Genomic DNA, 15,069 nt, shown 5'->3' with positions numbered 1-15,069 from the left:
TTCTTGCACACAGTGAGATATAAGCTCATTTAAGGACCAAGTGTCCTTCAGAGTGTTATAACTCACTTTGAATTGCCCAAAGTGTGAAGGAAGGGAAATCAAAATGAAATGCACGAGTAAGTCTTCAGACAACTCTAACTTTAGTGCTTTCAACTTTGAAGCAAGATGAGACATTTCCATAATGTACTCCCTTATGTTCCCTGTACCTTTATACCTCATGGAGACAAGTTTGCTCAAAAGACTACTTGCCTCCGCTTTTTTCATTCTTAGTAAAGAATTTTTCAACATCCTTTAGGAACTTTTTTGGCATCTTTATCCTCAGTAATTGAGCCCCGAAACGCCTCAGGAATTGATCGTTTCATGATCATAATGCTCATTCGATTGGATCTCTCCCACTTCTCTATTTTAACCTCATTGAGATTTTCCGGAGTGGAAGTGGGTTTCTCCTCTCGAAGAGCTGTGTCTAGATCCATACAACCGAGGACAATCTCCACGGTATCCTTCCAAACTTTAAAGTTTGAACCATTCAGCATAGGAATACTGCTAATTTGCGCAGAAACATTGGTAGCTAAAGCCATAGTTTCTGAATTCGAACAAAAGAACATGCAGTAAATATTAGTTAATTAATGGGTAAAAAAATCCATATTGAGATATCTAGCACAACATTAATTTTCAATCTTTGGATAGAAAAATTAACTGTAAGTGATACTCTCATTGCAGTAATCAAATATTGTCAAAATTTCTGTCACACATTAAACCTTTCTTTGGACCGACCTAATGCGCACATGGAAACTTAAACTTCGCAACCTATTTATTACCGCATATATTTTCTATTAATTGGCCAAACAATAACCTTCCTTTGGGCCGATTATTGATCGCATAATTAATAGAAAATAAACAAAAGTGTGCAATGCTTATTATTTGGCCAAACAATAAACTTCCTTTGGGCCGATTATTGTTCGCATAAATAATAAATATTACTTTATTCTTTAATTAGTTACCCAAATATGTATTTACCATCAATATGTGTATGTAATTCGGCCAAATACAGACCTTCCTTTGGGCCAACCAATATTCGCATGAATTACATATCACCATATTCCTAATTTTTTTAAATAAATCAATTTTCACAAAAGAGGCTACTTTGGCAGCATAATGTTCAATCAATTTATTTCAAAACCAAATCTTTATAAAATAGATGGGTATACTAATCTAAATTGTTACTAGTTTCTTTATGTAACAATTAAATAATATTTTCTATTATTTAAATATTATTAATATGTATACATAACTTGGCCAAATATAAATCTCCTTTTGGATCGATTAATATTTGCATAAGTTACATATACATAATAATCCTTATATCCTAAAAGGATAATCAATTAACTTTACACCAAATTAATAGTACACATAATTAAATCCAAAATAATCATAATAATGTTCTTTAGAATAAAACACCTGTTTATTACGTAAATTAATTGTCAAATCGCTCTCATGTAAAATATATATATATGTATATAAGTATACCTTAAGGCATAACCAAATAATGATAATATATATACAAATATCCATACATAATGATACACATATATATGCATATAAGAAATTGCAATCAACGCCATTGGCATAAAAAATTTTAATCTCCTGTTCGTCCAACAGTAGCAGCTATATACATACGACGTATATATTCAAAAGCAACCAAAACGGCGATATGTTACGTTGTATATGTGGAACAATACTAAATACATATACACTAACAAACACAGTCGCACAAATATATATAACATCGTAACGTAATAAAAAAAACATATATACATCGATCCATATATCAATTCAGTAATTAAAAATAAAATCGAATGTTTTCGATGATTAAATTATGGATGGCTCTGATACCACTTGTTGGAATAAATTAATTTTAATATCCCAGATCATCCATATTGAATCACCAAAATAACATAATGCGGAAGCATACCTGAATTCATAAATATGAATCATATGATCGGAAGAGTTTGGATCTTGTGGTTCTTTCGATCTTCCTCAACCAAAACCTTCTGTATTCCTAGGCGGCTAAACTGCAACTCTTTTGATGGGGAAAGAGCAACAAAGGCGGCTTTGGTCTATTGGGGACCGAAATCCTGAAGGTCTATTTATATTTGAGCATGGCACCCATTAAACCCTTAAGCCCAAATAAAATAGTATCTAAAGCCCAAAAGATAATATATCTAAAATCCAAAAAAGATAATTATCTAAGGAACAAAAGATAATATCCGGTTTTATTCTCATTTAATTCCAAATCAAAAGTAATAATGACTTATTCAATTAGCATTTATAACAATAAATGAGATCATCATTATATAAGTCATTTAATTTGAAATAGCATCATTTGTGATTATAATTGATATATGTATTGCCCACAAATAAGTTAGAAAATTAAATAATTTCCTAACATCTCGTTCTTGGTAAATGGTTTTCTAGCTACATAATTATCCTTCCCATACATCCATGATTTAATTTTGGCGGACATCGGTGGGATAAGGTTTCATTCACAATGGACACCTAAGCATAAGGTTTCAATGAGCAACGATAAACTAATTAATTTAGAAATGAGTAATTATCTTAAAATCAGATATTTTAATTTTTAAAAAAAATTGATAGATAGATTAATTTTTAAAGTTTTATTCTAGCAGATAAAGCAGTTTTTAATTCATTTTTCGGTAAAACAATTACTTAAATCAGTTCCTAAAATTTTTAAAAATGAATATTTTAGTCCCAAAAAAAATTAATGTACAAATCAATCCCTAATGTTTTTCTCTGATCCATCCAAAAATAAAATAAAATAAAATTGTTATGTAATTAATAATAATAATAATAATAATAATAATAATAATAATAATAATAATAATAATAATAATAATAATCAATAAAATTATTAGAGATTATTTTACAAAAAATTTAAAGTTAAAACCATTTGATATTTTTGTATTTACTATAATCAAAAGATGTACTATTTTAAAAAAAATGTTTATATTAAAAAAATATGTATTTAATATAAATTTAAATTAAAATATTTTCTTTTAATACATATTTTTTAATACAAACATATATATTTTTTTTACATAGGACATCTTTTGATTATATTAAATACAAAAATATCAAATAATTTTAACCTTGAATTTTTTGTAAAATAATCTCTAATAATTTTATTATTATTATTATTATTATTATTATTATTATTATTATTATTATTATTATTGAGTGACTATATATATATAAGAATTTAATGAATAAATTTATTATTATTATTATTATTATTGTCCAAAAAATACAAAAAATTTAGTACAATATTATTGTACAATTAATAATAATAATTATTTTATTTTATTTTATTTTAGACGGATGACTATTATGTTTAACAAAGAGAAACATTGGGGATTAATTTGTACATAGTTTTTTTTTAGGACTAAAATGTCCGTTTTTAAAATCTTTGAGGACTAATCTAGGTAATTATTCTGCTGAAAAATAAACTGGGGACTGATTTGTCTACCGGAGTAAAACCTTAGAGATTGATCTATGTATTAATTTTTCTTAGGGACTAAAATGTCCGATTCTAAAATCCTTAGCGATTGATTTGGGTAATTACTCTTTAAAAATTTATGCACCATTTCATACAACACATTACTAAGATAACATGTATTAACTTTGCGCGATTGACTCCTCTTGTTCATTGAGGAAAACACCACAATTTTTTTAGCTCTAGCTTTAATGCCACACCTTTTTATTCCACTTAGATTATAGATTCAGGTGTCTCATGTCAAGTTAATTCGAGGCATAAATTTTTTATTTCTTATATTATTAAAAGTTTTGGTAAGATCAAATTGGGAGATAAAAGAGTGTGTGGCATCATTAATATGAAAAATATGTGATTTAAAATCAACATGAGATACAAGTTGCAGTTGAAAAATGTTAGGCATGAGTCAGATATGCAATTCAGTTTGATTTTATTGAAGGCATTGGATCAAGAGGGTTATTACACTTTGTTTGGTAGTGAAAAATACAAGATTATCAAAGGAGTTCTTATTGTTGCTAAAGAAGACAATAGTCTTACTACTCTCTACCAGTTGCAAGCAAAGTTATGCAAAGAAGAGGTGAATATAGCTGATGATTCCTCTTCCGATTTATGGCATATGTATCTTGGTCACTTGAGCGAGAAAGGACTTAGCGTCTTAGGCAAGAAGTACTCATTTCTAGTGAAAGGTACAACTTTAAATACTTATACTCATTGTTTTGTTGGAAAGCATACTAGAGTATCACTTTATAGTTCTGGACCTCATAGGAGATCACATGTTCTAAATTTAGTTCGCAGTGATGTTTGCACTATGGATGCTAAGACACTAGGCAGTGCATCATACTTTGTTACTTTCATTGATGACTATTCTTAAAAAGTGTGAGTTTTTTGTTTTGAAATCTAAAGACTAAGTGCTCGATGTCTTCAAGCACTTTCATGTAAGTGTTGAAAGAGAAACAAGAATGAAATTGAAATGTGTTCAAGCAGATAATAGTGGTGAAAACAGGGGTCTATTTGAAAAGTATTGCATAGGACATGGGACCAAACTCGAAAAGACATTTTCTAAGACTCCTAAATATAATGGAGTTACAAAGAGAAAGAATTGCACTATTAACGATAGAGTCAGGTATATGCTCTATCATGTAAAGTTGTCTAAATCCTTTTGGGGTGAAGCAATGAGGACTACAATAGATTTGATCAACCTTTCTCCTTCAGTTCCACTAAATGGTGATGTTTTAGAGAAAGTCTAGAGAGAAAAAAATGTCTCTTATAGCCACTTGCTAGTATTCGACTGCATGGCTTTTGTTTACATTCTAAAAAATGAAAGGTCTAAATTTGATGGAAAGTTAAAGCAGTGTATCTTTTTTGGGTTATGGTCACAAAGACTTTGGTTATGGGTTATAGGATCCGGTAAGTAAGAAAATAATTATAAGACGAGATGTGATTTGTTAGAATCTGGTTTTCGGTAAACTAACTTTCGGGCTATTTTGTAACTTATTCTACAAAAGTCTGAACCACTGCTCAATAAGAATTAGTGAAGCAGGCACAATGATAAAAAAACAAAAATAAATTAGAAAAAGAGCAATTAATGAGTCAAACTTGACTTTATGAGGGTAATTAATTCCTCTAAGTCAAATTTGACTAGAAAAAGTGAAGAATTAATTGCCATTGGTTTATTTTTTTCACTATAGACTTTTTGAGCCAAAAATTTACTTTTTTAGTGACGGTTTTGCGCTCGCAAAAAAAAGTTAGTAATTGAAAACCTCGAAACTAGTGGTAAAAATAATTTATACCTTGGTAATTGTGTCCCAAAATTAATCTTATCCATCCATTCATGATTTATTTCTTTAAGAATAAACCTCAACTACTGGTTATTTTACTGCAGGGTAAAAGTTACTCCGAAACGAACTTCTGACTATTATTTAGCAAATAACTCCTAGAGACCCCAAATCCTCTTACTTGCCATCCAAGTAACTCGCCCCTCCCTCTCAACCTCTGGGCCAAGATTATCTCAGCCGAGATTATCTCAACCTCTCATCCCTCTCTGCTATGTTTTTAACCCTGAGTAACTAACTACAATTAACTGTGGATAAGCTCGACACGCAAGCGCTAACCAAGCTTCTTCGTTTTCACGCCCCTTCTTCATTAATCCTCAGCCCTTAACCATGAAACTCTTAGCCCTTTTTACCATAATAAATTCATCCAAAACTATGAATTTTTATTTAAAAAAACCTTACTCATAAATTTTACAAACACATGAATTTTTATTTAAAAAAATCTTGCTCAAAAATTTTACAAACACTTATGCATTTTTACCACCTTTTTGCCCGAAAGAGATAAAGAGAGAAAAATGTTGAACCTTCCCTATGCATTTCAACCTTGGTTCCAGCAGCTCTTCCATTGTTTTTTATGTGTTCTTCAAGAATCCAAACCATACAAACACAATTTCTTTCCCGTTTTCACTAATTCTTGCATTTTTACCAAAAGTTCAGCAAGGTGAGCTCTTGTTCCTTCTCCATTCTTTTCTATTTTTTCAATACTTATCATGGTGATTTTTTGCTATCTTTCATGTCTAGAAAAGCCCTCTTGAAGACCATATAGAACACGCTTAAGGAGATATACAAATTCAAACCCAAAATGGTCAAATTTTATCACTTTTTGTGACACTTTTCCGCCAAGAAAAATTGCACCACCTCCAGTTGTGTTTCTTTTTCTTTAGAGTGTCTTTTGGTGTTTAAGAGGCTTAGGGACTGAATTAAACAAGATTTAAGGGTTAGGAATAGTTAGAATATGTTTAATTCTTATGGTGATTTTGTGCATAATTTTGTAATCTGTATATTCAGTGGTGTTTCTCTATTTTTGACTTGTTATTTGAGTGATATATGAAGCTTATTTGCCTCTAAAATTGTATGGAACAAGTGAAACTATTTGGAACACTTGAAATTTAAGTTTCAAGCCTTCAAAGTTATTAAAAGTGGAAAAAAATGAAAAATGAACTCTTAAAAATTCAGCCACTGAAAGATTTGAAAAGTGACGTGTTAGAGGGTTAGAAGAAGATAGAAAACTAGTTTTAATCCAAACAAATGTGTAAAAGTAAAAAAAAGGTGTTATTGTCATTTCGGGTAAAAAAAAGAAGATTAAAAATATAATTTAAATAAAATATAAGTAGAATTTTGAATTTAGTATATTTAAGGATAAATAGTAATTATATAAATTATTTGGATCAAAATTATAATTAAAATAAAGTTTTGGGACTAAATAAAAGCTTTAGTAAAAATTAAGAGTAAAATTATAAAAATGGTAAATAAAATAATTAAATAAATTAATAAAGAGTAAAATAGTCTTTTAGGCACCTAAGCGTAAAATTGATATTTATTAAAAATATTAAGGATAATTTGGTCATAAAAAAATTCTAGGATTAATTTGGTAAATTTTAACGCTAAATAAACTTAAACAAAAAATCTAGAACACCTAGGGATAAAATGGTAATTTTAGGCACAAAATAAAATATAAGAATGGTTAATTAACTTAATTAAGGGTAAGAAGGTCTTTTAAAAAATACGTGAGAGTAAAGTGATAAAATATTACTATTAGTGGTAAAAACGTCACTAACAAAGCTTAAAGAAAACTAGAAAAAAATTAGAAATATATACATATATAAGTACCAAGGACAAAATAGTAAAATGTGACACAAGACTAGAGAAATTTCAAGAATATATAAGTACCAAGGAGAAAATGGTAAAATATGACACAAAACTAGAGAAATTTGAAGAAAAGAGACTGGACACAAGTTTTTATAAAAGAATGACAGATAAGTTCTTTAAAGAGAAAGTTTATTAAGATGTGTCGAGAAAAAGAAAACTGTAAACCCCAAGGTGTTAGTGTAAGAACTGGAGTTTCTCACGTAAAACCGTTTTAATAAAATAATTTCTAGTTAACAGGGTAGATTCAAAATTTAGAAGTTTTAATTTAAAAATATAAAGGTGAAATTCGATTTCGATGAATTTTTCTGAGCTGGAAAACGTATCTTTTTCGAAAAGTTTTTATAAAAATGCGTATTGGCGCTTAATCTGGCAGTACCGGCTCTAATCTGTCCAGTACCGCATATTTTGGAAAATAAGATTTTAAAAATTTAATTTATTGTTTTGGAAAGACAAAAATAATTTATAATTGAAAACCGGGCACTAATCTTAAAGGTTTAGCCCCAAAGTGGGCCGAACCAAAAATGCTATGCGGTTGGACCGAGCCCAAGTTGGGCCCAAGCCAAACATATAACAGCATATTCTAATGAGCTTATTTAAGCTCATTTTCAGCACACACACAAACAGAGGGGCGCTGGTTTTGAGAGAAGAGAGGAGGAAGAAGAGCAATATTCATCTCCTCCTTCTTTTGACCATATCTTGAGCTACGGAACTCCGATTGACGAGCCATTTGCGGCCACGCGAAACTCTTATCGAACTCTTCATTTCTATTTAAGAAAACTTGGTAAGAAATTGTGTCTCAATCTCCAGTTTTCAGCCCTAGAATTCTGCATTTTTTGGGTTATAGTTTTGAGTAGATTTTGTGGTTTTGCATGTTTAGGTGATCTCTAGTAGCGAGTAATTGTTGAATTTTACCCCTAATCTCGTTAGGTAAGGTAAGGTTTCACTAAATCCTTGTGTTTAGTTGTTTTGTGTATCTTAGGTTTGATTTTGATATATATATGATGTTAGTTGAGCTTTGGTGGCTTATTGGTGAGTTGAAAACTTGTTGGACTCCAATCTTGGTGCGGTATGCATTTTGGGGAGTGGCCAAGGTTTGGTTTCGGTCTCCTCTATATAATATGTAATATCTCTGGACACTTAGACTAGTGGACCATAGGATATGATTGAAATTGGATGTTGATGAATATGATGTATGATGACTTTGAGTATATGTAGCATGATGATGGATTATTGATGTTGTGTTGAGATTGGTATTGGGTGATTATTATGATGATGATGGGTGGTAAGTGATGGATCTATGTATGAGAAATTATTGATGTGTAACGTTGTTGTGAAATGTTTGGGAGCTTAATGATTTGATGATGAATGTTGAAAATTATTATAGTTGTTGAGAGTTGTTGGTATTGTTGATGATTGATGATGAGTTGTGAAAATGTTATTGGTGAATGAGGAGAATTATGAGTCTTTATGATGATTTTGGATGTTGTTGAATAATTGTTATGAAGTGTGATGATATATGTTGATGATGATTTTGGGGTTTTGAATCTTGTGGTTGGAAATGATATTGAATGGTGATTGAAAAAATTGGATGTGATATTAGGTTGAATTTAGAGTCGAATTGAGGTAAGAATTAAATGGTTTAATGACTGAGAAGGTTGTGTGATTGGAAAGGAGTGTTTGGTATGAATGTTAGGTTGTTTTGGTATAGTTAAAAATGGGTTTGAGTTGGTCTTGAATTGAGAGTTGTGGCAAAATTAAGTTTTTAGTGTTTTTTGTAAAAACAGATTTTTGGTGAACTTTGACGGATCATAACTTGAGTCTCAGTTTTCAAAATTTGTTGAATTTTGCTTTAAATTAAAGTTCATTGAAAAATATTTAAACGGATATAAAGTTTGTAGGAAATGGGTTTTTGTAAAGGAAGTTATGATCTTTCAAAGTTTGGTGTCAAAATCTGAATTCTGTGCATGCTATAGAATTTGTGATTTCTGGTTTGTGTGCACACGCACAGCCTTGTGCGCACGCACACCTCTGTGAGTTTTTAAACCTGTGCACGCGCACAGCCTTGTGCGCACGCACACTCAGGGGAAGGCTTGGTGTTGAGAGCACTAGCACGCCCTTTGCGCACACACATCCAATAAAGTTTTGCAACCTGTCCGAATGCACAGCCTTGTGCGCACGCACACATTGGAAGCTGCACTCTGTTGGTGGTGTTCGCACGCCTTGTGCGGATGAACAGAGTTTAAATTTTTACTACCTGTGCGTACGCACTCCTCTATGCATACGCACACATTTGAAAACTTTCTTGGGCGTGCGTACGCACACCCTTGTGCATACGCACATGCCCTTTTTCTCAACTAAAATTTTGTTTTTAACTGCTTCACCTTCCCAACAAGCTTGTAGACTTGTGTGACACCTATTTAAGACTTTTTAGCTTGTTTTTTGATGTTAAACATAGAGAATACTATAATTATTTCTGGCAAAATTTTAGAAGACAAAGACTTAGGTTTCTGGAATATTGAGAGTGATTTAGATGAGTGAAGTGATAGAGTACTGTAAAGATGACCGGTATGATAAAATTGTGGCGTTGAGGATTTGACGATGAACTTGAGACATCGAAGATGAATGATTGTGGACTATGAGATGGATATAAAAGGACTTGTGATATGAGCATTGTTCTCTGAGAGTGAGATTCTGATTATGATATGCATTATTTTCCGTCGTAGGGGTTGTAGCAGTCTCCCGCCTACTTTCAGATATGAGGGTTGAAATTGGGCTTCTCACTCATAATTATCGCTCCAGAGGAAGGTGGTAGGGCACTCATCCCTCGGAATTTTTCCTCCTGAGCATGGGTTTCACTCTGGTTACAAGGTGGTAGGGCACTAACCCACGGAATCATGCGGCATCCAGAGGAAAGTGGTAGGGCACTTATCTCTTGGAATTATTCCTCATGGGTATGCGCAACAGAGAGACTAATCCGGGAGTTGCCAACCGGATTTTGAGTCAGGCTTGGCACTATAACCGATATGTGATATCACAGCCAATAGGATAGACATTCATCATATGCATCTTCTATATATTTGCTTGCTTTGATTAATTGAGTTTGCCTAATTGTATAATATGCCTACTTGCTTCTTGAATTACTTGTTATATATGAATATTATCTGTGTTTTACTTGCTTGCATTATTTGTGTTTGTCTGGTGTTGAGGAGGTTAGGTAGGCGATGGCGATGTGATCGCACAGAGGGTAGGTTGGTGAAGGCTGTGGAACAGCAGCGATTACTTTTAGTTAGAAATCCCCTAAGTTTAGATACCTTGTTTATTATTTATGGTTTAAGTTATTTATTTCGTTAAGTTTGAATATATGTTTAGTATGAAGCTCTAGGATTACCTCTGGTGTCTTGGGGTCTTACATCTTACATTACTGGGTACTGTTACCATACTGAGAACCTCCAATTCTCATTCCATATTGTGTTGTTGTTTTTCAGATGCAGGTCGCAACCCACCTCGGTGAGTTGCTTGATGGTGACAGAACGGAGGACCTTTATCCTATTTTGGAGTTTTTTGATTTATTAGTACTCTCAATTTTGTATTTTATTTGACTTAGAGTCTTACTTTATGAGAGATATTTTGTATAAGCTGTTTTACCTTGAAAACTCTCTATGTTAGTATTTAACTAGTCGGCCTAAACTCCGCGGAATGTGGCTAGTATCTTATGATTATTATACTCGTATATAACTACATATATCTTGTTATCTTACATAGTGGATCTTGCCGTTTACGCTTGTGGCTTCGTGTGAACGTTCGCGCTTTGTAATTCTGTATTTGAGCTTATTTTCTTCATAGGGCTTCTAGAATTATTATTTCTTTCTATATATATTTATGTATAAGCTTTAGGATTGTCGTAACCTCTGATTAACCATTACTTTACGGCTAGAGGTAAGGCCTAGGGTAATTAGGGTGTTACATTTAGTGGTATCAGAGCGGTTCGTCCTCGTGAGTCTGAGGGATGGATCGATTGTGCTTTATTACATACTCTGGGTCATTTTTCTTTCATGCTATTTAGGTTATCTACTTGATATTGCATAGCATGCTTGTTTGTGAGTGCCTTTTTGGGATAATTGAAGTACTAGGCTTTTGATATTGAGACTGATCACCTTGATATCGATTGTTTAGTGTTGACAGAAACCCTAATGGCTACTCACAGACAAGGTCGTACTCTTACCCAGGGAGGAACTAAGAATGACCAACCAACCGATAATCATGCCGAGTTCATGGCGGCGATGGCCAACTTGGCTAATACCATGGAAGCGAATGCTGCTGCAACTTTGCAAGCTGTGCAGAGATTGGGTCAACCGGCGGGAAACGAAAACAAATTTGGGGATGGAAATGGAAATGGAAACGGAAACGGTAACGACTTGGGGGTGCTCCAATGACCTTGGCTTCATTTTTGAAAGTTCACCCACCGACTTTCAAAGGTTCAAACAATCCTACTGAGACGGATAATTTGTTCCAAGCTATGGAGCGTGCGTTGCAAGCTCAGCATGTCCCGGCTAACCAATTTGTAGAGTTTGCGACATATCAACTTCTAGGAAACGCTCAACATTGGTCGCAAGGAGAAAACCGCTTACGGCAGCTTCAGAATACTGACATTCCTTGTAATATTTTCCAAACGGCCTTCTATAAGAAGTACTTTCCTGAATCTGCAAGGGAAGCAAAGGAGATGGAACTTATGCAGCTGAAGCAAGGTTCCTTGTCTGTGGTGGACTATACTAGCCGATTTGAGGAGCTTTGTAGGTTCTCTAGGGTGTGTCAGGGCGCCCCAAAAACCTATGAAAGCTGGAAGTGCATCAAGTATCAAAGGGGCTTGAAGGATAACATCATGACTGTTATGGCTCCTTTGGAGATTCGGATTTTTCCCGATCTAGTGAATAAGGTGAGAGTTTTTGAGGAATATGCACAGACGGTAGCCTCGTCAAGGGACACTCGTGGAGGAAACACTAATAGGAAACGTGACGATTACCTTGGACCAAGGGGACAAAACTTCAAGAGAAATGGTGAAGGGAAGCGGTCAAGAGCTTACTCCCCTGATATGAAATGTCAAGAGTGTAGGAACTACCATCCGAATAAGCCATGCCGGTTGGGTATGAAACTATGTTACAAGTGTGGCGCACCGGGACATTTGGTTAGAGATTGGCCACACCGAGGAACACATGAGTTAGGTCGATCATAACAACAGGGTTGAGGTAATTATGAAGCCGGTAACCAAACCTTAACTTATTTTCATAGTATAGACTATCGCCATTCATGTTGAAAACTTTTTAAAGCTTAGAATAATTTTTAAATTTGGTTTGGACCTTTGGTTTAAAAGATTTAGTTTTGAAACTAGGATTGGAACTTTTGATCAAATGATACGATTTAAAAAGAAAAGTGAGTTCTATGATTTTGTTAACTTGTGAACTTGGTCTGTAATTTAACTTATCGAAAGGGATTCAAATTGAAAGGTCCTAATTTAAGGATTTCAATGAATCTAGAAAAATCATGCTTTAAAGTGATTGATTTACAAATAAATGATTTTTGACTCTTTTGAGAAGGTTTTAACAATGGACTCATATAGATTGAACTTGTTTTAAAGGTTTTGAAAAATATTACAAAATCGGTATTTGGTCTAAGGAAAATTTTCGGATTCTTAATGACGATAATCAGAGTGAGGCAGTGGAAGGCGAGAGAGAACATCGACACGGCAGGATGATGGTGAATGAGATGCTTTGGCAACTTGTTGGGTTGATAACGTTGATAGTAGAATCCTTCGTGGAGAATATATATATATATATATATATATATATATATATATATATATATATATATATATCGCATGATTCGAATTTTCGAGGGCAAAAATTTTATTAGGAGGGGAGAATGTAAGAATCGGAGTTTTTCACGTAAAATAGTTTTAATAAAATAATTTTTAGTGCCCGGAGTAGATTCAAAATTTAGAAGTTTTAATTTAAAAATATAAACGTGAAATTCGATTTCGATGAATTTTTCTGAGTTGAAAAATCTTTTTCGAAAAGTTTTTATAAAAATGCGTACTGGTACTTAAGCTGGTAGTACCGGCTCTAATCTGTCTAGTACCGCGTATTTTGGAAAATAAGATTTTAAAATTTTTATTTATTATTTTGGAAAGACAAAAATAATTATAATTGAAAACCAGGCACTAATCTTAAAGATTTAGACCCAAAGTGGGCCAAACGAACCAAAAATCCAATGCGGTTGGACCGGACCCAAGTTGGGTCTAAGCCCAATATATAAAAGCACATTCTAAGGAGCTTTAAGCTCATTTTCAGCACACACACAAAGAAAGGAGCGCTGGTTTTGAGAGAATAAAGGAGGAAGAAGAGCACTATTCATCTCCTCCTTCTTTTGACCATATCTTGAGCTACAAAACTCCGATTGATGAGTCGTTTGTGGCCACACGAAGCTCTTGTTGAGCTCTTCATTTATATCTAAGAAAGTCTGATAAAAAATCGTCTCAATCTCCAGTTTCTAGTCCTAGAATTCTATATTTTTGGGGTTATAGTTTTGAGTAAATTTTGTGATTTTGCTTGTTTAGGTGATCTCTAATAGCTAGTAATTGTTGAATTTTACCCCTAATCTCGTTGGGTAAGGTAAGGTTTCACTAAATCCTTGTGTTTAGTTGTTTTGTGTATCTTAGGTTTGATTTTGATATATATATGATGTTAGTTGAGCTTTGGTGGCTTGTTGGTGAGTTGAAAGCTTGTTGGATTCCAATCTTGGTGCGGTGTGCATTTTGGGGAGCATCCAAGGTATGGTTTCGGTCTCCTCTATGTAATATGTAATATCTCTGGTCACTTAGACTAGTGGACCATAAGATAGGATTGAAATTGGATGTTGATGAATATGATGTATGATGACTTTGAGTATATGTAGCATGATGATGGATTATTGATGTTGTGTTGAGATCGGTGTTGGGTGATTATTATGATGATGATGGATGGTAAGTGATGGATCTATGTATGAGAAATTATTGATGTGTAATGTTGTTGTGAGATGTTTGGGAGCTTAATGATTTGATGATGAATGTTGAGAATTATTATAGTTGTTGAGAGTTGTTGGTATTGTTGATGATTGATGATGAGTTGTGAAAATGTTATTGGTAAATGAGGAGAATTATGAGTCTTTATGATGATTTCTGATGTTGATGAATAATGATTATGAAGTGTGATGATATATGTTGATGCTGATTTTAGGGTTTTGAATCTTGTGGTTGGGAATGATATTGAATGGTGATCGAAAAATTTGATGTGATATTAGGTTGAATTTAGAGTCAGAATGAGGTGAGCGTTAAATGGTTTAATGATTGAGAAGGTTGTGTGATTGATAAAATGGTTGAAGGAGTATTTGGTATGAATGTTGGGTTGTTTTGGTATAGTTAAAAATGGGTTTGAGTTGGTCTTGAATTGAGAGTTGTGGCAAAATTGAGTTTTTAGTGATTTTGGTAAAAATAGATTTTTGTTGAAATTTGACGGATCATAACTTGAGTCTCAGTTTTCAAAATTTTTCAAATTTTCTTTAAATTAAAGTCCATTGAAAAATCTTTAAATGGATATAAAGTTTGTAGGAAATGGGTTTTTGTAGAGGAAGTCATGATCTTTCAAAGTTTGGTGTCAAAATCTGAATTCTGTGCATGCTGCAGAATTTGTGATTTCTGATTTGTGTGCGCACGCACACCCCTGTGAGTTTTTGAACCTTTGCACATGCACTGCGTTGTGCGCATGCACA

The 15,069-nt window shown here is 33.1% G+C and overlaps 1 protein-coding gene across 1 annotated transcript; it reads left to right on the top strand.

The window, feature by feature from the left end:
• Window positions 1–11,698: 11,698 nt before the first annotated feature.
• LOC130966743 (uncharacterized) lies at window positions 11,699–12,499 on the top strand. The gene has a single exon (XM_057891569.1). The coding sequence runs from the start codon at window positions 11,699–11,701 to the stop codon at window positions 12,497–12,499; it is 801 nt and encodes a 266-aa protein (XP_057747552.1).
• The last annotated feature ends 2,570 nt before the right edge of the window (window positions 12,500–15,069 follow it).

This window comes from Arachis stenosperma, chromosome 3 (assembly GCF_014773155.1).
Source record: "Arachis stenosperma cultivar V10309 chromosome 3, arast.V10309.gnm1.PFL2, whole genome shotgun sequence".
Taxonomy (NCBI): Eukaryota; Viridiplantae; Streptophyta; class Magnoliopsida; order Fabales; family Fabaceae; genus Arachis; species Arachis stenosperma.
This window is presented reverse-complemented; position numbering and strand designations above follow the sequence as displayed.

Bases quoted from the DNA above. Each gene is read 5' to 3' on its own strand.
- LOC130966743 (XM_057891569.1), top strand. From the start codon at position 11,699: ATGACCTTGGCTTCATTTTTGAAAGTTCACCCACCGACTTTCAAAGGT.